At 55.3% G+C, this 25,688-nt stretch overlaps 2 protein-coding genes across 4 annotated transcripts in view; one reads left to right on the top strand and one right to left on the bottom strand.

The window, feature by feature from the left end:
* The window catches only part of MYO7B (myosin VIIB), a 114,662-nt gene extending 99,795 nt beyond the window's left edge, over nucleotides 1-14,867 (top strand). Inside the window, exons 29-47 of the mRNA XM_090287083.1 lie at nucleotides 335-562; nucleotides 1,726-1,893; nucleotides 4,530-4,647; nucleotides 4,735-4,861; nucleotides 5,936-6,102; nucleotides 7,121-7,302; nucleotides 8,220-8,350; nucleotides 8,686-8,843; nucleotides 9,048-9,201; nucleotides 9,607-9,762; nucleotides 10,562-10,667; nucleotides 11,395-11,508; nucleotides 11,748-11,835; nucleotides 12,309-12,415; nucleotides 12,964-13,149; nucleotides 13,459-13,575; nucleotides 13,788-13,871; nucleotides 14,040-14,159; nucleotides 14,528-14,867. Coding sequence (XP_090143209.1) covers nucleotides 335-562; nucleotides 1,726-1,893; nucleotides 4,530-4,647; nucleotides 4,735-4,861; nucleotides 5,936-6,102; nucleotides 7,121-7,302; nucleotides 8,220-8,350; nucleotides 8,686-8,843; nucleotides 9,048-9,201; nucleotides 9,607-9,762; nucleotides 10,562-10,667; nucleotides 11,395-11,508; nucleotides 11,748-11,835; nucleotides 12,309-12,415; nucleotides 12,964-13,149; nucleotides 13,459-13,575; nucleotides 13,788-13,871; nucleotides 14,040-14,159; nucleotides 14,528-14,629 — 2,613 coding nt within the window. The 3' untranslated portion in view covers nucleotides 14,630-14,867. The remainder of the gene's footprint in view (nucleotides 1-334; nucleotides 563-1,725; nucleotides 1,894-4,529; nucleotides 4,648-4,734; nucleotides 4,862-5,935; nucleotides 6,103-7,120; nucleotides 7,303-8,219; nucleotides 8,351-8,685; nucleotides 8,844-9,047; nucleotides 9,202-9,606; nucleotides 9,763-10,561; nucleotides 10,668-11,394; nucleotides 11,509-11,747; nucleotides 11,836-12,308; nucleotides 12,416-12,963; nucleotides 13,150-13,458; nucleotides 13,576-13,787; nucleotides 13,872-14,039; nucleotides 14,160-14,527) is intronic.
* A 574-nt stretch (nucleotides 14,868-15,441) lies between these two features.
* The window catches only part of LIMS2 (LIM zinc finger domain containing 2), a 40,210-nt gene continuing 29,963 nt past the window's right edge, over nucleotides 15,442-25,688 (bottom strand). The window contains exons 6-11 of one of the 3 annotated variants that reach the window (XM_090278948.1): nucleotides 19,768-19,917; nucleotides 19,032-19,182; nucleotides 18,130-18,222; nucleotides 17,395-17,443; nucleotides 17,147-17,222; nucleotides 15,442-16,511 (exon numbers count right to left, since the gene is read on the bottom strand). In XM_090278948.1, coding sequence (XP_090135074.1) covers nucleotides 16,364-16,511; nucleotides 17,147-17,222; nucleotides 17,395-17,443; nucleotides 18,130-18,222; nucleotides 19,032-19,182; nucleotides 19,768-19,917 — 667 coding nt within the window. In that variant the 3' untranslated portion in view covers nucleotides 15,442-16,363. Of the gene's footprint in view, nucleotides 16,512-17,146; nucleotides 17,223-17,394; nucleotides 18,223-19,031; nucleotides 19,183-19,767; nucleotides 19,918-25,688 lie in introns of those variants that run through there. The other 2 variants (XR_016511306.1, XR_016511314.1) reach the window with 2 other exon arrangements.

Here is a 25,688-nt window from a genome sequence, read left to right as displayed (position 1 = left end):
ACCACACAGTACAGCCCCACCTGACCCACATCCTCACCCAACAAGATACCCACAGTCTCAGCCTCACTCACACCAACTAGCCAGTCCAGTGCATCACTCCAGTCATGGTGGCCATGGCATCAGTCCCTGCCTCCCTTGGGAGGGGCCAGTAGGGAGGAGTGTCAGAGTGATAGACTAGCCATGCCCATATGTGGAGAAACTCTCAAGCATCCAGAAGGGCTCCTGTCCCCTAGGAACCCACAGTGGGTGGCTGAGCACGCCCTCACACACATGTGCTGAGAGTGGGCATCTCCATGGGGCAGTCCTAATTCCTATTGCCTACCTCTGGTCTCAGTTCTGGTCCCTGGGCAGTGGACATGACCATGTCATGGATGCCATTGGCCAGTGTGAGCAGCTGGCCCGGGAGAGAGGTGAGAGTGAGCGCCAGTCGCCCTGGCGCCTCTACTTCCGCAAGGAGTTCTTTACCCCTTGGCACGATTCCCATGAGGATGCTGTCAGCACTGAGCTCATTTACTGCCAAGTCCTGCATGGAGTCTGGTCCGGCGAGTACAGCTTCAAGAAGGTAAGGGGGGTACCACAGCTGTCAGGGCCTGGGATTGACCACCACGGCCTTGCAGGGCAGGCCACAGGGGCTGCAGAGGCCAAAGCAGGGTAGGCCTAAGGGGTGTGCAAAGGGCAGAGGCAGAGGCATGAGGGTCTTGGGGTATGTGCACAGAATGAAGGTCCCTAGGCCCCTCTGCTGGGCCTCTATGTCCTCCTCCCTTGGACCACAGGTTCACTCATGCCTCTAGGTCCCATGTACCAGTGGACAGGGAAAGCCCCCCATCAGCCCCAGGCCTGCCTGGCCTCACAAATGGTAGCTGTTTATGGGACAGCAGGGCCTTGTTTCAAGGATGTGGCCTTGGAACCCTAGCACTAGTTGAAGTCCTACCTTGGGTTCTTATATCACCTCTGAGGCTCAAGCCCTCAGCCAGAAAGTGCAGAAACCTTTGTATGGTTGTGAGAATTGAGGGAGGGGAGAGTGTGCACCTGAACCCCGAGAGCAACAATGCATCTATTCAGCTGGTACAGACCTCCCTGTGCCTGAGTGAAGAGGAAGATGTTCTCAGAATTCCTGGAAGCCTGCCTGGAGTGGGGCAGTGGGCAGGGAAAGTCAGGGGCAAGGGGTACAGGGGCCCAGAGAGCAGGCAGCCACAGGATTTTGGCCTCCCAAGAGCAAAGGGCAACTTTACACCTATGGGGTCCCTGGAGCAGGGAACCTATTCTGGGTGGCTCACACAAGATCCCACCCAACTGGGTTCTTGCAGAAGCCCTTCAGGGTGGCCACTAGTCACCTTTGACAAGTGAGAACTGGATAAGATAGGGTGAAGGCCTTGTCCACATTCACCCCACTTAGACAGTGGTGTCAGGGTTCCACCCAAGCCTCCTCTACCTCCTCATCACTTCTTAAGGGCTAGGAGAGCAGCATAGAGAGTACCCCTTGTTGGGAACCAGTCAGGGCACATGGTGAGTCCACCCACTGAGTTGGGAAAGGGGCAAGTTCTGCCCAGAGGAAGTGTCAGGCCTGGTAGCTACTCACACTCCCCCCAGTTTTTACCCAAGCGCTGGTCATCTTTGCTGTGCTGCGGCGAGCGCTGGGGCACCCAGCGTCATCAGAGGCATCACAGGGGAGAGCAAACTCTCGTTCATCCTCCCTCACCTGCGTGTCTGCCCTGGGCTGTGCAGGAGGAAGAGCTGGTGGAGCTGCTGGCCCAGCACTGCTATGTGCAGCTCGGTGCCTCGCTGGGGAGAGAGGCAGTCCAGGAGCTTCTGCCCAGCTGCGTCCCCTCCAAACTGTACAGGACAAAGCCCCTGGAGCAGTGGGCTAGCCTCGTCACTGCTGCCCATACCAAGGTCAGCCTCCACAGAGCCTGGGCTCTCCTTTGGGGGGTGAAGGCCTAGAGGGGATGGGCCTCTCCCCATGACACCCTACACACTGGGAACAGGAACTTTAAGTTAACAGATAGCATAGCTCTGTCTCTTCAAGTTTAACCAAGGTCCTTCAGTTCAGCTCCCCATCACAGGCCCAACCATGCTTCCTCCTCCTTTCAACTCGGCATCTTGGGTCTGGGTAGCTCATCCCATACTGATCTCTACTGCAGTGTCTGCCTAGGACCCGGCCTTTGGCACAAGAGGGCATCCATAGCTGCTGCCCTGAGCAAATACTTGCCTCTGCAGCCTGCCCTGTCCTGTTCCCTCGCTGGGCCTTGCATGCTCCGTGCAGGCTCTGGACAGCAGGGAGGGCTGCCTTTCTTTCCCCTGCTTGGTCATCCTGCACCATTTGAACACGGCTCCTTCTAGGGGCTCACAACCTCCTCCCCACACCGCTACTCACCCAACCAGCACCCACACCAGTGTAGGTTTCTGCTGCTCCCTAACTTCCATCCCAAGAGGGGACAGCAAAAACACAGCATCTGATTCACAATCCTCTGGCCTCTCTTCCTCTCCCAATAAGGACAGGCCTTCCCAGACTTGCCCCTCTGTCAGGGCCTGCTTCCTCCTATGGTGCTGAGCTCTGTAGTGGTCATGAGGGTACACAGGTATCTCTGAGGCACCAGGTATGGCTCGATGCCACTACTGCAGGAGCACTGTGGGAGATGAAACCTCCATCCTCCCTGTGGTACTATGGACCAAAAAAGGACAGGATAGGGAATGGGAAAGAAGAAGACAATTCAATGTCTGCTTGTCAGGGACTGACAGCCCAATGGCAGGGAGATAAGCCCTAGCTGAGTGGTTCCAGTAGCAGAACCCAATCAGATTCAGAGAAGGACAGACACCACAGGAGACCAAGTGATACCGTCTGCATTCTGCCACTCAAAAGGTGGCCTGAAGTGGGCCACGGACAAGGATACTGTGTACCTATGGTTTGGGAAATGCTATTGCTCTGTCCTACTCTTAGGGAGTCCAAGTGAAAGGCTCTTGAAGTATGGTAGAAACCCTGGCTGTGTTATCCAACATTTCCCAAACATACTTGGCCATAGAAGTTTCGTTCCACAGACATTCACTTGCACTTTCCCTTGATCTTTCATGGTGTTCCTCAGCCTGGACAGATGTATTCACAAGAGAGATGTGGACTTTTCAGGGCTCATATGAGAGGGAGGTGAACCAGAGGCACGCATGAACCTAAATGATCATGAGTAAGAAGTGTCTTCATAATTTGGGAAGGGGGAGTTGAGGTGAGGGTAAAGAAATAGGAAATTTTCCCTCACTACTTTTTTTCCAAAGTGAACTGTTTCACTGAAATTTTTCATTAAACACTTAAAACATGTACATTACCAAATAAATCAGAAAATACAGGCAAATACAAAGAGAGAAGTGAAATCATCATATAATCATGCTTCATATCATCATATATGCCCTTCCAGACTGCTTTATTCTAATGTACACAGCTGAGATATGAATATGATGGGTACACTTTTTTAAAAATTAAAAAAATCATATTCTATGACAATTTTCAACTTGCTTCTTCACTTGACCACATAGTATGAGGCCATGTTTCCATGTCCCTACATACTGATCTTTATGTTCATTTTAATGACCACATAGTATGTCATTATAATTCACTTTTCTGATTCTTAGTTATGAATGTTATGGTCATTTACCATTTTTGACTATTAAAACAAGAGGAACCGCTTTGTAATATAACTTTCATACACTTGATTTATTCATCAGGATAAATTCCTATAAAAGAGATTTCAGAGTTTATGAACATTCTAAAATATTTGATACATGTGGCATATTGCCAAATCACCCTTCAGATATGGTGCATCAATTTATATTTCCCAACATAGTGTGTGAATATTACCTGACCACTTTTTAAAGTAGGAACAAAAGAAATATTTTATTCAACAAACAGTAAAAAGAAAGTTCAGTTATGCACAGAGAGCAGTGGAGATGGGGAGAGGAAAGGTGGGCGAATAGCAACAAAGAGGGTGGAAGGAAAGTGGAGACAGGGACCGGAGAGGGGAAGTTGAGATGAAGGCCCCTGAAAAATGCTTCCCAAATATGCGGAAGTGGAAAGACAGAGGTCCCAAGGACATGGAGATATACACCAAGACAGGCCACATGTCCAGAACAAGATACAGACCCATGAGACATGTGTTGGCAAAAACCCACCAGAGCACACAGACACGAGCCCGCAGACACCCTGCACAGCACAGCCTTCCATGTAGCAGTAGCTAGCAGCAGCTGGACCCTGCAGCTCACTGGCATCCTGATGCTAAAGAAGAGGAAAGCTTCCTTCCTTTCTCAAAATCATCCATGAAGAGTCCTCCCCCAAGGTGGGTAAAATAAGGCAGCATCAGCTCCCTAAATTCCCCCCAGCCCTCACTAGGCACTGGCCCCACTGTAGGTACGGGTTTTGAAGAATGATCCAGCAAACAAGTTCCTGGGCACCAAGCGAGCATTAGCTGGAGTAGGGAGGGGATGGAGCTACACCCCGGTTGGGTGAGAGATGAGTAATGATGGTGACACACTCTGTCCCTGAGCAGGCGCCATACACCCAGAAGCGGGCAATGCCATGGGATGTGCAGGAGCAGGTGGTGGATGCCGCCCGCCTGCAGTGGCCACTGCTCTTCTCCAGACTCTTTGAAGTCACCACTGTCTCTGGTAATGGCAAATGATGGAATGAAGGGTGCGAATGAGGACCCCAACCCAGGACGAGCTCAGGCTTCACTCTCTGTCTCCTCTGGCCAGGCCTGCAACTGCCAAAAACTCAGCTGATCTTGGCTGTCAACTGGAAGGGGCTGTACTTCCTGGACCAGAGTGAGAGGATACTCCTAGAACTCTCTTACCCAGAGATCATGAGTCTGATCACCAATAGGTGGGTGCCCTCAAAGAAGATGCCCAAATCTCTTTCTTCAAAGCTCAGTCCTTGGGGCTTCAGGAGAAATGGAGAGAGGGAGGCACATTGCCCGCTGGAGCCCAGGCACAATGCAGGAATGAGGGCTGATTTGTACAGTGTGGTGGCCATTGGACGTGGGGCCCCACCACCTTCTGTCACAAGCCATAGTGCGCTGTCCATGAGGTGCTGCGTCTGTGAATTCTACATTGCCCTCTCAGCCTCTCTTTAAACTCACATCATCCTGGAAGGGGCACACAACCTTGCAGCCTTTCAGATGTGCATTCCTTACAGGCTCCTTTCTTCTCACTGGTCATGCAGAAGGGACAGGCCATCTGGGAGAGAGATCGAGGGGTGGGGCCTGGGCGTGCGCCAGGACACACAGCAGTGCTAGAGTGGCCTCACAGGCCAGACTGGGCCCAGACCATCTGCCGCCAAGGCTCTCTATGGCTCTCATCTCTTGAGAATGCCTCCAAGCCTTCTGGGAAGGCCAGCCTGTGGCCTGTAGAGTCCCTTCGGTCAAAGCCCCCCAGGGTGGCATAACCGTTATAATTGTTACCAGTGGTGCAGGGGACATACTGGCCACCACTTTCTGCGGCTGACCATGCTGAGCACATTTCCATAGGCCATGAAGGCCTCAACCATCGCCCAGTTTGCACATGAACAAACAGAGGCACACAAAAGCTGAGTAGTTCACTCAAGCTCACCAGCGCTGGCACCTAATCTCAGCTCCAAATCAGTTCTTTGCAGTGTCCCTGTGGTGGGCCTGCACACTGGCCACCTCATTGCCTGCCCAGAGCACCCCACATACTGGGGCTTAGCACTACCCGCTGCCTCCGAGGCCTCAGGGACCCCGAGCTCTGGCTGTCTTTTGCCTACCACACACAGCAGCACCTGGGGTCTGGGCCAACCTGGGCCCTGCTGGTGGCCCTGCACAAGTCATTGTTGTCTTCTCATCTGTAACTAATGGGGGTCACCTCCAGTGAGGCAGTTGAGCTGCTGAAATGGGATGGGCAGAGAAGACCTCTGCTTTCATAGCACACTTTGTCCCCTCAGGAAGGCCCAGGGCGGGCAGAGGCTGTTGCTGTCCACACTGCATGAAGAGGAGTATGAGTTTATGTCCCCCAGCAGTGTGGTCATCGCCGAGCTGGTCGCCATGTTCCTGGAGGGCTTGAAGGAGAGGTCCGTGTTCGCTATGGCCCTGCAGGACCAGAAGGCCACAGGTGCCTGACTGGGGGGGTGCGAGTGTGGTTGGTGGGAGGGCAGCTTGCTCATCCTCACGTCCTGGCAGCCATGCGGCACTGAGCAGGGCTCAGGGACTTGAGCAGGGAGAAGGAAAAGAGACCATAAAACACTGAGGGGGCATCTTTGGGCAAAGCCCTCCCTTCCACAAAATGAGGGACTCAAAAAGATCATCTCCAACCCTCCAAGGCCACCCTAGCTGAGGACTGTACTAAGGGAAGTGTAGGAAGGGCCTACCCTCGACCCCTGAAGAGAAGAGCCTGCGGTCAGCCTGTATTTTGAGCATCACCCCCACAACCATCCTGTTACCCCATTTTAAAGACAGGGAACCAGAGGTTCAGAAAAGGGAAGCAGCTTGTCCAGGATCATGCAACTTAGGGGATGAGGAATTTAAGCCCTACATCTAGTTCTTGGCCCACCGGGTGTTGAGCACTCATGGGAAATTGGTGGGGCTGTTAATGCAGGGCTTGGGAAGGGAGTTGGAGAGGCTCACTGGGATGCGGAGGGAGGGCCTGTGCTCAGGGCCTCACAGCAATGAAAACCATCAATCCTGAACCTTATCCCTGCCACCCTGGCACCCCCACCACTGCCCCATGAGAGAGGGACTGTTATCTCGCTTTACAGATAAGGGTTGAATGGCACCTAGGCTGGCATGGGGACTGCCAGCCTGGCTATTCTTCCCCTTGTCTGTGTGCCTCTTGCCTTGCAAGCCACAGCTCCTGGTCAGGTCTCCAAGCAGGTCTCCCAAGGTAGGGCCATGGTCAGAGCTCCCTAACCCCTGCCCTCTGAGTTCAGAGCCTGTCCAGGCCCTTGAGAACCCAAGCTCTGTGAATTCTGCCACCACGCCCATCAGAGTGGACTGGGGCCCTTGGTTCTGTCTCTTGGCTTCCTCACCTCTCAACAAAGACAACCCATAAGATTCCAGCACACCCCAGCCTTTGCAGACCCATTGGTAAATGGTGGCTTTTATGCCCCTGTGTGTGTAACCTGCAATTGCAGATGATGTTACCCTCCTGCCCTTTAAGAAGGGGGACTTGCTGATCCTGACAAAGAAGCAGGAATTGCTGGCCTCTGAGAACTGGATCCTGAGCCAGAACAACAGGACAGGCAAGACGGGGCTGGTGCTCACCACCGACCTCTATGTCATCCCTACAGTCACCAAGCCCTCTGCACAGCTGCTGGTAACTCATCTTCAGTTGGGGAATTATGGGCACATGGGAAATGGCCAGGATGCCCATCCAAGGGTCCTACACCCCACCTCACAGAGAACCATGAGGGCCACCTGGGTATCAGGCCAGCTTTGCCAACCCCATTGTCCCTCTGGGATGACCATGAAGTTGGCAGTGTCTGTGCCATTCCCAGCACAATGCTTGGCAGTTCATGTGAGGCTCAGTAAGTGGGCATCCCTTCCATTTCTCCTACAATGGGTGTGTCCTAGGAACAAACCCAGGCCTTCCACAGCCTCTGCCCCATTGAAACTCTGACTTAAGGGGACTCAAGTCTTCCTACCCTTGAGACTCACTCTACCCCAGCCCCTGAGACCAGCCTTACTGGGAGGCAGGACAGATAGGCATTCCAACATGCACATATTGAGTGCCAACTGTCTGTCCCATGCCTGCAATACGGAATTGAACACAAAAGGGACTCTGTCCTCAAGGAGCACTTGGGCATGTGATCAACTGATGGCAACTATAAAATGCCGCCAACAAGCAGCACTGGTTGTTATGAAAGCAAATAATAAGGTGGGGCTCACTCTGTCTGGCAGGCATCCTTGAGGTAGTGACATTTTTATGTGGCCTAAAAAGGAGGTAGGAGCCAGGCAGCAGGGCCAGGTGGGAGATGCCTCTGAAGAGAGGCATCCTGGGGAAAGGGAGCCTGGTGGGTCTGAGAAGACCTGCTAAGAGAAAGAAACCAGGCTCAGAGTGGTTGAGTCACTGGTCCTGGGTCAAAATAGGTGACACAGGAGGATAGGCCCAGGTCTATTCAGCTCTGCGGCCCTGCCCCTCCTATGTCACTGAGACAACTAGGTCAGGAGGAGCCTATGGGGAGGGCCTCGTGGACAGTGGCTCCTGGCACCCACAGGCATGTGTCCCCACAGAGTTTGCTGGCTATGTCACCAGAGAAGCGGAAGCTGGCAGCTCAGGAGGGGCGACTGGCAGAACCACTGTCTGAGGAGCAGGCCAAGGAGAAACTGCACACCCTGGAGACATTCTCCCACGAGTTTTTTAGGTGCCCACCCCCTCCCACACACACTACCAGGCCCAGCCCCAGTCAGCCCCTCTGCACTCCCTGAAAGCTTTGGGGATGCCACAAAGGCGAGTATGGTGTCCACTTGGGTAGAAGGCAACCCTCCGAGCTTCCCACAACCACCCTGGAGGTTGGGGGCAGTGACCCGTGTCTCAGCTGAGTGCTGTGGGTACAGACAGCATTCGTGTGGGAACCCACACTGCAGCCTGGGTCTTCCTCCTGACTGCCACGTAGTATACAGGTGGGGAGGGAACAGGTAAGCAGCAAGGGCAGGCACGGTGCCAGGAAAGCCTCACACCAGCCTCTGTACCCTACAGAGCCCCGGAGAAGGAGACCGTCAGCAGAGCCATGTTCCCCCTGGCCAGGCCCCGAGGCCACCTGTGGGCTCACTCCCCCGAGCCACTCCGACAGCCTCTGCTCAAGCATGTCCATGCCAACACTGAGCTCCGGGACGTCGCTTGTCAGATCTTTATCGATATCCTTCCCCAGTTAGCCTGCCTCAGCTCCATGCCATCTCCATGGGCATGGGCTCCACCACCACCCCAAGAGGGGCCAGGTCTCACAGAGTGTCTGGCAGAAGTAGTATGCAGCTGAGGGCTATTCAGGTGTCATGTGGGGTGGGACTCAGGGTCAGTGGTGACAGACAACTGCGCCAGCCTATTCTCCTTGATGGCCATACCCATCCTCAGGTACATGGGTGACTATCCCTCTCGGCAGGCCTGGACCTCCATGGAACTCACCAACCAGATCTTCTCATGGGCCCTCCAGGACAAGGCTCTGCAGGACGAAGTCTACTGTCAGATCCTGAAGCAGCTGACACACAATACCAAGAGGTCTGCTGGAGATGGGGTGGGGATGGCTTCCGGAGGCTGTGCTCACTACTCAGACAGAGAGGTGGCCGCTCCCGGAGGCCACATAGCCTGCTTAGGGACTCGCAGTAGGTGAGGGATGGGCTGGAACCCAGTCTGTCCTGCTGACTTTCTGGAGTGGTCAGAGCAGGGAGAGCAATGGACCTGTCTTGGGTTGTGCCTACAGCGACCCTTGGGCTCTCTAAACCACAGCATGTTCCTCCACAAGATGGGCACAATAGCACCCCTGCCCAGTTCATGGCCTTGAGCAGCTGGACCGTCTTCCTTGCCCATGGCTGAGCATGCCTCATGTCCATCTCCCAAAGGTGCCTGGCTGGCCTGGTCTCTGGGAGGGGTTCTTCCTGGGCTGATAGGCTCTGTCACCTCCAGGTTTAGCGAAGAGCGGGGCTGGCAGCTGCTGTGGCTCTGCACTGGTCTCTTCCCGCCCGGCAAGGTACTGCTGCCCCACACCCAGAAGTTCATAGACACAAGGAGGAGTAAACCGCTGGCCCCCGACTGCAGCCGCCGCATCCAGAGGGTGCTGAGGTGAGCCTGCCAGGCCCCATGCCTGCCGGCTGGGGCTGCTGAGGGACCCAGCCAGGCCCTTCGGGAGCTTGTGGCCCAGTGCAGCCAGACTGCATCCTCTGCAGAAGCTGGCATCGGTCTGGGGAGGCAGGGACAGGTGCCTAGCCGCTGGGGAAGAAGATGGAGGGTGAGGCTCAGAAGGGTCTCAGAGGGGTCTGCGTGGTCATGGAGGTTTCTGGTAGGCTCAGTCATAGCCATGAGCTCCCCTTCCCCTGCAGCCGTAGGGTGACCGCCTAAGTCAGAGGCCCACCCCTGCCAATCCATGTGCTGTCTCCCCACCCAGCCCTCTTAGAGCTTGGCAGTTTTTCCTCAGCCCTGTCTTAGATCTCAGTCCCTTGCCTGGACTTCTGTGGCTATGAGGGAGAGTCAGCTGGCCATGCGTGCGGCTGTGGCAGTGAGTGGCAGCCCTGGTCATGGAGGGGAAGGTGGGTACCCTCAGAGAGGACCTGCAGAAGTCCCTGACTGTCCTGCCCCACACCCCTGCTTCATGAGAACAAGAAAACACACCACCTGGCCTGTTGGAAGCACTGGCTAGCCAGGTCCCTTCCCCATGTGTGTCCCAGGCTTTTCCCACCTCCTCAGAACCTTGAGTCACAAGGGAGGTGAGTCTGGCTCACCTCTGCCGCCTTCTCTGGGCCACATCCTTAGCACCCCCGGCAGGGGCAGCCCCCTGGGAATCACCCCTCAGCAGTGGTGGCTGGGGATGGCCAGCAGGGTTGGGGACAGAGTGGCATGTGCAATGTGCACTGTCCTACTCTAGGGTGGGGCCCCGGAAGCAGCCCCCACACCAGGTAGAGGTGGAAGCCATGGAGCAGAACATCTCCCGCATCAGCCACAAGATCTTCTTCCCCAATGACACCAGTGAGGTGAGCCCCGCCCCTGGAGCCCCCAAGAAACTGTCTGCCCCCATCCCATGAATGGTGCCCTACAATCATGAACCAAGTGCTGTGCACCCTCATGTACTCCAGGCCAGTGTAGGGAGGTGCAGCCCCTACCCCCCAGGGATACTGTTAGTGCAGTACGAAGTCAAGACTGTCCCAAAGGTACAGAGGGTCATTCTAGGCTGGGACAGAAGACAGAGGAGGCCAGAAGGGTGACGAGCAAGTCTGAGTCTCAGGCTCCTGACCCGAGCACAGGGAGCAGGTGCTGCCGTTGGGCACGCTTGTGGAAAGAGCCCATGTTGGGAAGTGGGGACCACAGACGGGGAAGATGTGAGATGGAAAATCACCTGGTCCCAACTGTAACGAAGAGGCCCTCAGCCAAGTGGCAGCAGTAGAGCAAGAGGCAGAGGAGGCCAAGGGGCAGTGGGCCTTTATAGCCTAAATGCTGTTCAAATCCCCAAGTGGAAAGTGCCCACAGTCTGGCTGTAGGGCTCTCAAAGCAAGTTCAAAGGATTGGCGTCTCAGACCCCCAAGACAATAAACTGTATAACTAAACAACATAACATCTGGCCAGTTTTCTAGAAGGAAGTCTTGCCCTTCTCAGACTAGGTATGTGTAGCCCATCTTAGGAAGGTGCAACAATGTCAAGGTATGAGGGGTCATCTGAGCAGAGCCTTGTCCTGAGATGCTTCTGTGCCACCCCTCTGACCAGATGCTGGAGGTACATGCCCACACCCGGGTGCGGGATGTGTGCGAAAACATCGCCACCAAATTGCAGCTGGCCTCCTGGGAAGGCTGTAGCCTTTTTATCAAGATTGCAGACAAGGTATGGCTGCCAAGCAGGTCCGATGCCAGAAGAGCAAGTGGGTAGAGTGTGTGGCAGTCCCCACATGTGCTGAGGGGCTAGAAAGACAAAAATGGGTGGGTTCATAGGGCTCACAGGTCCCTGAGTGAGCAAGGCCCAAGGTGGCACCTAGCTTCCCAGGCCCCAGTGTCCCCAGGATTGCACTTCCAGAAAGCCCCTCCACCTGTGCACCTCCCTTTGCCTCTTCCCACCCACCCCAGGTCATCAGCCAGAAGGAGGGAGACTTCTTCTTCGACTCCTTGCAGCAGGTGTCTGACTGGGTGAAGAAGAGCAAGCCACAGAAAGAAGGTAAGGGGGTGATGTCTGTGGGACAGGGCGGGGGTTCATCTGTGATGGAGGGGCAGGTGGGGGAGACTGTCTGCCTCTCTGGGCCAGGGTCAGAAAGCTCAGGCAAGGGCAAGGCATCATGGCAGGCCTAGAACAGATGAAGGATGCATGAGGTTGTGCATGTGGGGTGGACAGGGACCTGACCCACACAGGGAGGTCCAGGAACATTCCTGGAAAAGGTGGCTTCTACACTAGTCTTGAAGGATGAGGGAGAATTGGGGCTAATGAGGAAGAAGGGTGGGGAGGGGAGGCAGCAGGGGTTAACACGGCAGCGGCAGCGATGTGAAGGTGTCAGGAGAGTGTGCTATGGGCAGGATGCAGCAGGGCCCTGGGCCACGGGAGAGAGTGAGGATGTGGCCATAGAGTCTGTCAGACTGGAGGTGGTCCTAGTGAAAGCTGGGCCAGGCTGAGTGCTCACTGCCGCCCCTGCCCAGGGGCCCCTGTGACACTCCCCTACCAGGTGTACTTCATGCGCAAACTGTGGCTCAATGTGGTCCCAGGGAAGGACATGCATGCTGACACCATACTCCATTACCACCAGGTACTCAGGAAGGCTCCCTCTAGTGGGGTTTGGGTCCGCCCTTACTCCCTCCCACACCTAATATTGAGATGTGGAGGAGGAAGGTTAATGAGGGCTCCCTCATCCCAGGGACCCTGACCTCCAAAAGGGGGTCCAGGAATAGCCAGAAGACTGGCCAGGGGCTTCTGGAGCTCTTGAGGCTTCATGTGCTGACCCCTGAGATCTCTGCACCCAGGAGCAGAGGGAGAATAAGATTTGGGGGCTGTGACTGTGCCAGCACCTGTAGCCTGGCTGCCAGGGGAAGAAGGGGGTGGGGGGTCCTGGGGGAGGGGGACCTCCCCACAGTTGGAAGAGCACTAGCCTTTGTCCTGAATGGTCAACTACACAGGGGTGGAGTGTGCCCCTATGTTCACAGCAAGATGTTAGGGGTCTCTGCCCCAACTCATGGGAACCATTGCCACTGCAGGAAACCCTATCTTAGGGGCCTTAGCTTCTTGCTAGCTCTGCCTTTTAGGTGGGCACAGAAGTTGGGGAACAGCAGCCTAAGGCCCAGTGTGTCCATTACCCAGGAGCTGCCCAAGTACCTGCGTGGGTTCCACAAGTGTTCCCAGGAGGATGCCATCCAGCTGGCAGGCCTCATCTACAAGGCCCAGTTTGGCGATGACCAGCCCCAGCTAGCTAACATCCCCAAGATCCTGAGGGAACTCGTGCCCGAGAATCTCATGCGCCTGATGTCCTCAGAAGAATGGAAAAAGGTCCTGCACAGGGGCTGGGGAGGAACCTTCAGGTTGCTGCCCCTCCCAGGGACCCTGCCTGAGCAATATGAGCACATTCCTGGGTATGGAGGAAGGGCTGGGTCTGAATATATCATGCCTTCCCCACACTGCCCATAGCACCTCATAGATATATTCTGGGCAGGGGACACACCTGGCTGTCAGTGTACCCCCTGCCCCCGAGTTGGTCTCAGGCACACAGGCTCTGGGCTAAGGCCTCTGGGCCCCATGTGAAGAGCCTGGACAGGCAGTGGCCCCCACCAGGCCTTTACTGGTCCTCTTCTCCCACAGAGCATCCTTCTGGCCTATGACAAGTATAGGTACAAGACGGTGGAGGAGGCCAAAGTGGCCTTCCTAAAGTGGATCTGCCGGTGGCCCACCTTTGGGTCTGCTTTCTTTGAGGTGAAGGTAGGCCTCACCCCATGCCCGCCTGTGCTTGCCCAAGAAATCTCCACCCCAGCTCTGGCCCCAACAGCCTGAGCTCCCCTCAACATACATTTTGGGGCAAAGCTGGTCACTGGGTTTGAGAGGGGCATGTGGGCACATGTGTGTGTACATATGCCTCAAGGAGGGCCACCTGGCCTCCTGGGATGGGTTGTGAGCACCACGCTCCTCCCTAGCAAACCTCAGAGCCCTCCTACCCGGATATCATCCTCATCGCTATCAACCGGCATGGAGTTCTGCTCATCCACCCCAAGACCAAGGTAGCAGCAGGGCCCCCACAGGACTGGGGAGGTGGCCAGGGTCCCAAGAGCCCCCAAAGAGGTGGGGCTGCGGTCACCTGCCCTCTGCCCACCCTCCAAGGCCCAAGGAGCTCTGAAGGGCCACAGGACAGCACCTCAGACTCAGACCCTGGGCCACTCTATCCCCAGGAACTTCTCACCACCTACCCGTTCACCAAGATCTCCAGCTGGAGCAGCGGCAGCACCTACTTCCACATGGTCCTGGGGAGCCTGGGCCGGGGCAGCCGCCTGCTATGTGAGACCTCTCTGGTGAGCCCCCTCTCCCAGCTTAAACACACAGGACCTAGAGGCACTGGGGACAGACTTCCCCTACCCTGACACCCTGCTTCCACCAGGCCAGTTAGTAACTATGGCGGCATGGCCACCTGTGGGCAATGCCAGGCTGGGAGGCCTGGAAGGAGGTGAAGGATAGATGTCACCCAGGGGCTAAAGCCCTGGCAAAAGGGCCCGGTGGTATTGGGCCGGTCTTCCTATAGCAGGAGCCCTATTTCCATTCTCACCTCCCTGCCCAGTATCTCCCTGAGGCAAAAGCTTAATACTGTCAGGCTCTGGTAAGGACCCCACCCCCACCCCCTGCTGTACCCCAAAGCCTCCAACCTCACCCTTCCCCTGTCCAGGGCTACAAGATGGACGACCTACTGACCTCATATGTGCAGCAGCTCCTGAGCACCGTGAACAAGCAGCGGGGAACCCGGACTTCAGCCCTAGCTGATCCTTAGCAGTAGGAGGTCACTTGCCCACACAATCACCCTTCCCAGTTTGGGGTTCTTTTGGCCTCTGCTAGCAGCCTTTCATGCTTCCCTCTCCCCAAAACACTCCATACCCCTCAGCACTCCAGGCAGGATGCCCCACTCCGGGCAGGGCTAGAGGTGACAAGCCTCCTGACCTGGTTGGTGGATGGTTGAGACAACCCACCAAGAATGTTCAATAAAAATTCCTGGAGCAGGGAAAAATGTATCAGTGAAAGGAGCAGGTAAGGGTTCAGGTGGGTAGGAGGCTTGGGAGGGATTGGCCAGCAAAGGGTTTCTTTCCAGAAAAAGCTAAAAGCATTGTGACTTCTCCAGGTACACCCAGATACAACTCTACTCGCAGAATGATTTCATTGGTTTCTCCCTCCTTACTTCCTCTCCTTCTTCCTTGCCGTTTCTTGGAGTAGGAAAAAGCCCCTCTCTGTGCACCTTCCTCCTTCCCCTGCAGGGCAATAAAGCAGGACACATCATTGCTGCTAGGAAGGCTGGGTAGAGATAGAGGCTGCTGGCTTCATGCAGGAGGCAGATCTGGATGCAGGGCCTTAAAGGCCTGGCTGCACCCCCTGTTTGAGCCTATCCCCTAGCACACTCCACCCCCCAGGTCATCCTTCATGGACTGAAGGTTTCTGGCTGGCCTTTTTCTTCAAGCCCTGATGGAAGGCTGGCCCTGGGAACAGGGGTTGGGTCCCACCTGCCCTGTCTGGTATTTGTTGAAGTGTGTCCAAGGGGGCCACTGCCCCACCTCCTGACCCCATCTCCACAAATCACACATATCCAGTGGCTCTGTACATAAGCCTTTATTCATTGTGCAAGTGTGAGTCACACCAAATCTTGTGCTGGCCACAGAGGAAGTGACCTCCCTGGAGGGTAGAAATGAGCTACCCACCTGGCTCCACCACCTCCTGGCCCCCAGCTACGCCCAGAGGTTTAATGTGTGCCTGGGGTGTGGGGGTGGAGGGACTGCAGTGACCAGAGAGGAGCTTGGGAAAACTACAGTGGACCAAGCCTGGGATGGAGTAGCCAAGGCCAGATTTTAGGAAGGAAGTATCCTAAGTGAGGGGGAATGAGGGTGCTTGTCCCTCCTGCTCATTCATGGGGTGAGGTGGCAGGACTTGCCGGCCCACTTCTGGCACAAGGATCCTACTTGGTTGAGTAAGTGGGAGGCTGAGGGGTGGAAGGGCAGTTCACCAGAGGCTTCCTTCCATGTGGCCTTGGTCATAGCTGCCTGGCTATGTGGGTCCACATGGGTACACAGTGGGGCCACTCTGGGGCAGAGGCTGGCCAAGCACCCACAGAAGAAGGTGAGCTATCAGATCCCCTCAGGGGATGGAATAGGTCTGCTAGGCAGGGCTAGAAGTGGTCTACATCCAGGGCCAGGTGACTCCAGGCCCTAGTTTGCTCCTGTCCTTTGAGGACTCCAGGCTAAAGCTTGTGGGCACAAGCCTGTCATAGCCTCACCACACCCAGGGCCCCGCCTCCACTCTGTACCTGCAGAAGAGGGAGAGGATCCCATAGCAAGAGAAGAGTCCCCAGGGAGAAGGCAAGAGAAGGAAGCAAAGAGGAGAGGAGGGAATGCTGACCAGAGAGAAAGAGTGACAGATAAAGGCAGATGAGATGAGCAGTGGAGGTGGCAAACAGAAGGGTGCAGCAGGAGCAGGAAGACCAGCAGGAAGGAGAGGAGACGTGAGGGCAAGGGGAAGCCCCTTAAGTAGAGTGGAGACCCGCAGACTTGGGGTGGGCCTTGTGGGCAGCCAGCCCTGCCAGCTTCTTCAGCCGCTTCTTCAGCTCTTGTGGGAAGTTCTCATAGCATCTCTTACACACTGGCTTCATGTCAAACTCCACAAACTTGTTTCTGGGGAGAAAGTGCAGCATTTAGGAAAGCCCCATGCCCCAGCAGCTCCGAGTCAGGTCTTCCTCAACCCACAGCCAAAGCCTGAGGAGCGGCCTGCCCTCTGCCTCTAGCCCACAGCCTGCCCCAGCCAGCAGACCAGGCCTCATGGTAAGCTTCTCTCCAGAGGTCACAGTAGACAAGGAGATGGGCCTCCAGGTCTCCCTTCCATCCTAAAGGCTTCTCTTGGATTCTGGCACTTCAGCACCCACCACGTTCCCTGCTGTCATCAGAAACCTGATCCACCTCACCTCACAGCACCCCCCTGGCTTCCTGGATGAGCCAGCCCACAGTCTGATTCCTCTGCCTTTGACTTTGCTATTCCCTTGGCTGCAATTCTCTTCCCTCCCCAGAGCCCAGTGTCCTTGTGAATGTGTGATACTGCTTTCACTGTGCCCCGGGGGTCTCTGGACCTGCTTCCATGGGGCTGGAGCTGCCCCTTGCTCCCACTGCACCCCCGGGGCCTGACAACAGTAAGTGACCGGGAAGGCGTGATGAAAGGCAGAGCCCATAGAAAGCCCATTGAGATCGGAGCCCTGTGACACGCTCCATGAGAAGGGAGATGCTGTGCAGGTCCCCTGGCGGCTGGCAAGACTTACTTAAGGGTGAGCTTATTGTTGCAGGTGGAGCAGGAGAAGCAGTTCACACACCAGGCCTTGTTGAGCGCTGACACCACTGTAAGGGCAGATGGGGTTGGCGCTTAGCAGTCCTCTCCCTCAGGCCCAGCTGTGCCAAATGAGGGCCAGCTGGGCCTACAGCTGCAGGGCCCACAGCTCAGAGGGACAGCCTGGGGAAGGAGGGAGGGGAACAGGGGAATGAGTGGGGCACAAGGACAGAATTGCCTTACCGTCACCCTCAATCACATGGCTGCAGCAATAGCAGATGTCCCCAAAGAGCTGTGGACCAAGCAGATATCAAACATACAGGCAGTGGTATCCCGGCCCCAGGCCAGGGGTATGGCTTGGCCCCCACTCTGCCCCACCACCCAAAGCTCTCAGCATCCATCTGGGCTTCCTGGCCCCCCTTCCAAGACACAGTGTCAGGCCTGGGGTGCAGGTACCCCTGGCCCATCAGAATCAACCCCTCAGAAGGACAAGTTGAGGCATGGCTCCCCCAAATGCCCCTTTGCTCTTGCTGCTATCCTGAAAGGTGTGGGCCAGGGCAGCAACCCTTGTCTTCTGCACCAGAACATCTGGATAGCCTTGCCAGACATAGCAGGAGGAAGAAGGCTGACGGCACATGTCAGCCCCATGAACCCAGGACTTCAAAATGTTATCTTGTTCAGTCCCCACAAGAGGCCTGGGCCAGAAGAAGCACATTTCTCAAATGAGGACACTGAAGCAGAGAGGGCTGCCCAGGTCTCAGGATCCCGCACTGGGAGCCTCAGCACCACAGCAGACTCCTGAGCAGGCTGTCCTGCATCCTCTCCTGCTCTGACCTCCTGTTTCTCACACAGCAGCCTTCCCAGCATACCTCCTTGTGGGCTCTCCACACCCCTCAGCCCCCAACAAGGGCAGGCAGACTCCCTCCAAATCTGCATCCTTGCAGGCCCTGCCAGCCCACCCTCTGCCCCAGGCCTCACCTGGTTGTAGTGGGTCTCACAGTAAGCCAGGCCCTTCTTCTCATAGTGCCGGTGCCCTAGGAATGGCTTCTCACACTTGGCACAGACAAAGTGCTAAGAGGAGAAGGAGTAATGCAGTGCAGCTCAAGGCTGGAGCAGTGACCCCAATGCCCAGTGAGTGATCCTGCACATCACCGTTCTCTCTGGGCCTGCTCCACCCCTAGTAACCTAGACCCAAGTTGTCAGGTGCTAGTGAAGTGCCTGCAGTGTGCTGGGCCATCCCAGGTGGGGCTGCTCTGATATTTGCATGGTACCTTCTTGGAAGGCTCCATGTGTCTGTCTCCCATGGGCATTCCCCTACAAGCTCTGGAATCACTAAGCAGCATCTTCCCATTCAGTGAGGATTTAGCCACCCCAGAGGGCTATGGGCAAGGTCTGCAGCAGGAACTTCCAAAAGATACTACCCAAGGCAGAGCTTCTAGGACACAGAGCTAGACAGGGCACTGAAGATTGAAAGCCTTCTTTTCCAGTAGTGCCCATAATACCATCAGAGCCCACAATGCAGGAGAGCGCTCTAGGTAACTCAGGTCGCCTAAGGAACTCACAACAGGCATGCCCAGCTTCCACGTGTATATGGGGCTGTAGACAAAGCCAGTTCTGTCAACCACAATCCCACGATCCCTAAGGTTTTCTCATGACTTTGAAATCCTCTAGAAGGCCAGCAGGCGGAGGAAGGTTGGTGGTCTCCTGGCTCACACAGGTGAGCTGGTGCCAGGTCAGGGATGAGGAAGGAAAGCACCCCAGAGAACAGTGCCTGCTGGGGGCAGCCACCCACCCTGGCAGTGGGAGAGTGGAGGGGCTGCCTGGCCAGATTCTCACTGTGGCCGACATCCCTTCCTCCTGGCTGGGCCAACCTCACTCACCTCCACATGCCACTGCTTGCCCAATGCATTGACCACACGGCCCTCAATGGGCCGGCGGCAGGCCCCACAGATGGGGACACCCATCTTGTCATGGCATGGCAGGCAATAGAGTTCCCCCTTCAGCTCTCGGGCTTCAGCAGTCAGCTCCTTCCTAAAAGACAATGCGGAGCCCTCAGATGACATCCCTGCCCTTCTTCGGGGCCCACGCTGGCAGGGGCTCAGAGCAACCCCTCCAGTCCCAGAGAGCAGCTTCCTGAGAGGCCCCACTCTGTCCCAGCAAAGCACACTGGGTAAAGGGTGCTTTGATCTCTTTGGGGACTTCCTGTGCCTCAGACAGGCCCCAGTACACAGTACTTGCAGACGGCAGCCTATGATAGTGCTGTCCAGTCCTCTGAGAACCATACCTGTTCTCTAGGCCCCACCACACCAGACTGCAGCCTCTCTTTTCCCTCTCCCTCACTCTCCAACACCAGCAGCGATCCCTCCTTCTCTCTCTTGCCCTCCATGCCTTTGATTCCTTCCTGTTGGCTTTGTCCAGCGGCCCAGCCCTCCTTCACCCCTGAGTCTCAAACCTGGGTCATGCACACTCTCCCTGAACAGAGCCCTAGGAAAAGGGGTCCCCTGCAGTGGTTCCTTCCAGGTTTACCCACCTCCTCTCAACACCCCGCTCTCCTGCCCCATCAATGTCCTGGGCAGGGGTCCCATCCTGCTCTCCATCTGTTCCAGTTGCTAGTACCTGCAGTGGGTGCAGCTGAAGTGGTCTGGGTGGTACCAGTCACTCCCAAACATGAGGGGCTGCTCCTCAATGGCCAGGTTGCACCGCTGACAGATGTACTTGCCCAGGCCCTTGGCCTTCTCAAGGTTGTGGCAAGGCCGGCACAGGTGCCTACAGGAAGCAGGTGGGTATTAAGGTGGACTGCCCACTTCCTCCCCTTCCTCTCAGACAGCAAGATCCCTGACCCACCCTGGTTTTAACGAATATCTGTGAGCCACAAGAGGCTCAGCCAGCGTCCCACAGAGCAAGCTAGTCAGTCCTGCAACCCCACAGACACATTCTCCAAAAGGAGCCTCTGCATAGGGAGAGATACCAGAATGGTGACGGTTGCTGTTTTAGGAAGGTACAACAAACATGATAGTTTTCTTCTTCCCACTTTTTCTGAGCCCAGGACATTGTGTGGAATAGAGTAGACATTTCACTGACTTTTGCCAAAAAATCAGTTTTATTTTTCAAATGTTTTTTAACACGCATAAGTGGTCATACAGTAACTATTAGACTTACAACCCCACTACATCCAACAGAGTGGCCAAGGAAGGCCAGGTTTGGTGACCAGCACAAGCCTTCCTTTAGGGGTTGCCAGACAAAGAGGGACTGAACATCTACAAATTCATTCTGGCTCCAAAGACAAGCATGGCTGTTGTCAGATGGGGGCACCCAAACCCAGGAAATACCAGTACAGAGTGTTTTTGTGTAGACTTTGGAGTAATTTCTATGGTACTCCCTGCATTGGGCAACAACTGTGGTCTCTACTGAGAGAAATCAACATGGTTTCTGTTTTCCTGGGCCTCAACGGTGGCAGGAATTTAGATTCCAGGTATCAGACAAAGATGTACAAAGGCATCAGTGCATCGCTCCCACTCCCACCTACCCCAAATCTGCAAGTGCCCCCAATGCATCCTGGCCCTGCCTTGTCTCCGGGCTCCCAGTCCACAAGGAACTTCTCCAGCCCTTGCTTGATCTCAGGGTTGTCCCCTTTATAGGCAGTTCAGGGAGCCCACTGAAGATTACTCCCACGCCAGGGGTGGGGAGCAGATCCTGGTTGGCAGCCCTGCCCACAGGGGCTGCATCTCACTTAGGTTTGGGCTCAGTGCTGCAGAGCACAGCTCTCTGCCCGCCCTCACTGTGCCTTACCTCCCCAGTGAGAGTGAGGAGCAGGGGCCCCAGGGAGAGTCCAGCAGCCACGTGCTAAGCTGCTTACCACACAGGGCAGCAGCTCAGGATGAGTCTGTTGACGAGCGAGTGAATGAAGGTTGTGAAACAGAGGAAGGGAGGGATGGTGGGCATCATCTTCCTAGGACAACAGAGCCAGTCCAAGACTGGAAGCTGGTCTCCCAGCTCAGGACCCCTGGCTCTCTTGACCTGTCCATGGGCCACAGAAGTGGCCTGTGGCTTCAACCTTCAGCTCTGTGACAAAGGCTTGGTCCCCTTCAGTCCCCAGATCCTTGAAGCCCAACGGGCTTTCCTCCCCTGACTTTTACCTAAATGCCCTGTGTCCCAGGCCCTCCGGCACAGTGGGCCACACCGTACTTGCTGCTTGCTTGTGTGTCTGTCACAGCCACAGCATTTGCAGGTGACTGCTCTTATCATCAGAACAACACTCAACCCATATGGAATAGTTTTTGTTTCAAAGCTACTGAAATTTGCACAACTCTCCAAAATTCTGCTGAAATGGTCAATGACCTCAAAGCCTCTGTCAGCAATCACCCCAACCACGGAAATGCCCTGCTTAGGGCGGCCAGTGGGAGTAAGTTCTTCCAGACCACCACTCGCAGGGTACGGCAGGGAGTGGAAAAGCCAAGGCTCCCACACCTGCACACCCCACTAGCTCCCAGGAAGGGTAGAATCAAGAAGTCCACGTAGGGCAGAATTGAGAAGCCCAGCTATTGACGACCACCTCTTAGGATTGGTGTGAGCAAGCACAGGCTTTCCCCAGAGGGGAAGTGTGTTTCTGATAGACCTGATCCCCACACCAGATCTGAAGGCAGCCTGCAGAATTCTTTTTCCAGGTAGAATGAAGAATTCTAGCATCAAACTACAATGGAAAAACAGAACAAAAGAAAACAAACACATGCACAAAGCAGAAGTTTTGGAGTCACACATGCTTGGGTTCAAATACTGGCTCTGCCACTTCTGGAGGTTTGTAACTGGCACATTATGTTGCCTCTCTGAGCCTCAGTTCCTGGTCTATAAAGTGGCAGTAACCCAATTGCACAGAACTGGGTGACAAACAAGTTTAAGATAGTATATGTGGTAGTTAGTTACTTCACAATGAGAGCTAGATACATATTTTACATTTCAACTAGAATATTTAAGTCTTTTGAAATTAAAAATGGTAATTTTGTTCCCTGTGTTACTGGAGATATCCTTTTTGGATGGACAGAAAACCAACCTTGGCTTAAGCAGTCTCAGGAGCACCACTGCTAATATCCAAACACCCCAGCCTTGAACGCCAGGATCAGTCTTGGAGGCTAATGGGCAGTGGGCAGCAGTCACCCCTTCACTGGCCTCCCATGCAGAGAAGGAGCCCCACTGCTGAGGGCCAAGCTCCAGGCTGAGCAGTCCCCATAGGCACAGACAGCATCTCATTATATGCAGCCTGCAGCTGTGCCCTGCTCACGATAAAGGCCATGATTTATTCCGCACACCCAAATGGAGCCTAATTATACAGGGCAGGACACAAGGACCCTACATCAAGTGTCCTGAAAAGGTCCTCTCTCATTCAACCAAACAAGATTCCTCAGCCTCCCACCCTCCCCATTCACAAGTCCCCTCCACTGTCTCCCTCGCAGGCCTGGGAGCCTGAGCCCATTGCCATGGCAGCCAGCCCCTCCACGCAGCTCCCAATGGTAGGAAATTGTCCACTTCTGAAATGTCTTGTGTCTGTCAGTCCCAGCCAGTACCCAGCCCCCACTCCTACCCAGCCCACATCAACTCTACAGCTTCAAAGATATACACTCAGCCTCTGTGGTGCTCAGTGGCCAAGTTGGGGTTGAGGGGACTCCCAGGCTGGGACACACTGGAATATTCATAGCACAGTGGCAACAGAGGCAGCCATAGAAGTGGCCCACCATACAAGGGATCCCTCAGGAATGAAGCGGCCTTTCAGAGCCTGAGAGGTTGCAGCCTCCCCTCCTCTCCTTAAATAGCCGGCCTTCCACCACAGCTGCACGGAGCCCACCGCCACACCTCGGTCTTCTTGCCCCTTCACCTGCACCCAGCTGCAAGAGGTAAGGGCCGGGGTCGGGTGGGGGCAGGCAGGGTGTTCAGGGCCCAAGTAGAGGGAATGTTAAGCAGGGCAGGGGTAGGGTGTGCCTGTCCCTGAGATGCCTGAGATCATGGTAGAACTGACTTTTGGAAGACACCCCAGAATGAATCACAGCAGTCCCATAGGGCAGTGTCCTTGCCTCACTTGATGGACCTCAGCTAGTGCCTAGCCTCAGCCCCACAGCGCAATGAGTCGGCACCCAGGCTCCTCACCACTACGTTGCCGTACACAGGCAGTCAGACGAGGAGCCGAACGGGAGAGGTGCTAGGTTGCCTGCCTACTGCAGTACTGCCCCTGAAGTCCCCTATCATGGCCACATCAGCCTGCTGTCGCTCCCCTTACCCGTAGCCATGCCGCCCCTGCTGGCACTGCCCAGAGGCACTGCATACACCCACAGCCTCTCTTCCCTAGGCAGAGCAGCCCAGCACAGAGGGGTGCATGCAGGCCAGGCTCATGTGTCTGTGGCATGCACGGAGAATGAAACGGGCCCATTTCAGATACTGCTGAAATCAGTATCAAAACTCCTAAAATGGGTGAGGGGTAGAGAAACCTCAACAAACCAGAAACAAGCTTGAAAGCATTTCAAAATCAAGTTTCTATCTAGAGAGCATGCACACATGCAGCCTTTAGGAGGGGTAGGAGGCCAAGGGTATTGGGCAGAAGGCAGAAAGCCAGGTGCTAGCAGGCCCACCTAGGGCTACAATGAACTATACAACCTGTGTGGTCACAGAGGGCCCCATGCTTGGATTAGCTCTGCTGTCAACATCTTAAAAGTCCTACGCTTTGAACAAGGGCCCTGCATTTTCATTTTGCACTGGGCCCCCCCAAATTTTGTCACTGGTTCTGGAGCCAGGCCCCTGGCTGGAGACACTTAACCAGAGAGACAACTTGAGTGCAAGCTCTGAGACCTAGCCACTCTCCCTACTCTGGCAATGAGGGCCTGTCTATCCCCACAAGACAGTGTCTTGGGAGGTGCTGGGTGTCCCTGCTGAATCTGACTTCCAACTCCAGGGCCAGTATCCTTGGCCAAGTGACCTTGGGCAAGCTAGCTGATTCAGAGCTTTGATTTCTTAATCTATAAAGTGGAGTTATTGATACCCACCTCTTAGGACCGGTGTGGGCAAGCACAGGCCTGCCTTGTGCCAGGCAGAGTAGATAGTCAAGTCAGTTCCCATGAGCAGCTTGCACAGAGATCTGCTGAAGACTGCATAGTAGAGCAAATCCAGGCCCAAGAGGCAGCTTGGTGTAGAGGGTATTCAACTCCACCCCTCTGCAGCCCCCTCCTTCATCCATGGGTTCCAATAGGACCCCTCACTCACTTGGCCCCCGCCCCTTCTCCCAGCCTCCGAGCTTTTCCCTTCAGGTCCCACACGCATGGCAACAGCGGGAAAATCATCTTTGAATTTGAATCCTGTAATGCTCTGGAGCCAGAGGAGATACGTTACAATATAATTAGGTATATGACCTCCCACCCCTTGACTTGAGACTGTCAACTGGCTAGCCACTGCTCTCTGCCACTCACTCGTGTTGCCTTGGGCTCCCTCCACTCAGTCAGTGGGCCCTCACTTCTCCATATGGGGCAGGGAGCTAAGGGCCTCAGTGGTGGTTGAGAAAAGTCAACCTGATATGATGATACAAGTCAGGCTGACAGCCAGCACACCCACAATCTGAACCAACCGCCCTGCTCCCTCTACTAGAGGAGAATATGCTAAGCCCTCCCCACAGGCCCTTTTCTCCATCCATGCCTAAAGGTGGCAGCCAGCCTCCTCCCCTTCAAGGGCTTGCTCTGCTAACAGAGCCCATCACCGTGACCCCTGAAGCCACTCTTTCTGTCACACCACCAGAGGCACTATGATAGTTATTAAAAGGAGAGGAAACAGGCAGGGAGAAACCTGGAGAGGGCTTGCTCCAGGTCCCGGCCTGCTCAGCACAGAGCCAGGCTCAGCCAGGAGAACAATCCTGCCACCCTGCCCCGCTCCTGGCCCCCGGCTTTGGCTGTAGCCTGGGCTCCTCCTCTGCTGCCGGAAGGCTGTTTCTCTCCTGTAAAGAGCCTCTGCGTGCCCCTCAGCAGTCCCAGCACAGAGGCCAGGAGCCCTGGAAGCCGCACTGCAGGTGAGAGTTTACCAGGATGAAGACTGTAAGCAACTGCAGGGCAGGAGCAGCAGGGCTGGTGGCCTCCCTGAGCCCGCTCCTGACCACACCTCCCACTCCCAGGCCTGCTGAAGGAGTCCTACCCTCTTCTTTTTGGAGCTCTTGAGTAGACCAAAATTAAAACAGGAGTATGTTACACTGTCTGTTGGTGGGGGGAGGGGGAGGGGCAGACCACCAAAACCAGGGTTCACCAGATTTAAAATGGCTATTGCCAAGGCCAGCAGGGCTCTGCACTGGTCTCTCTGGAGTGGGTAAAGCAGGCAACTGAAGCCAGGCAGACAGGTGTCCTCCTGGCCCTGGCCTCTCTGGGGCTGTAGATCTAGAAAACGTTGGCCAGTCTCTTCCTTTGGGTGAAATGACTCTCTCTCCTGGGAAAGAATCTGTCCCAGGATGTTAAACTACTCAGAGTGGTAAAACATATCCTGTTGGCCTGAGGCCTGAGTGCAGGGCTTTCTCCACCCAC

The sequence above is a fragment of the Furipterus horrens genome, unplaced genomic scaffold (assembly GCF_987537825.1).
Source record: "Furipterus horrens unplaced genomic scaffold, mFurHor1.1.pri manual_scaffold_1, whole genome shotgun sequence".
Lineage (NCBI taxonomy): Eukaryota > Metazoa > Chordata > Mammalia > Chiroptera > Furipteridae > Furipterus > Furipterus horrens.
The sequence above is the reverse complement of the archived record's forward strand: the minus strand, read 5'-3'. Positions and strand labels throughout refer to the sequence as shown.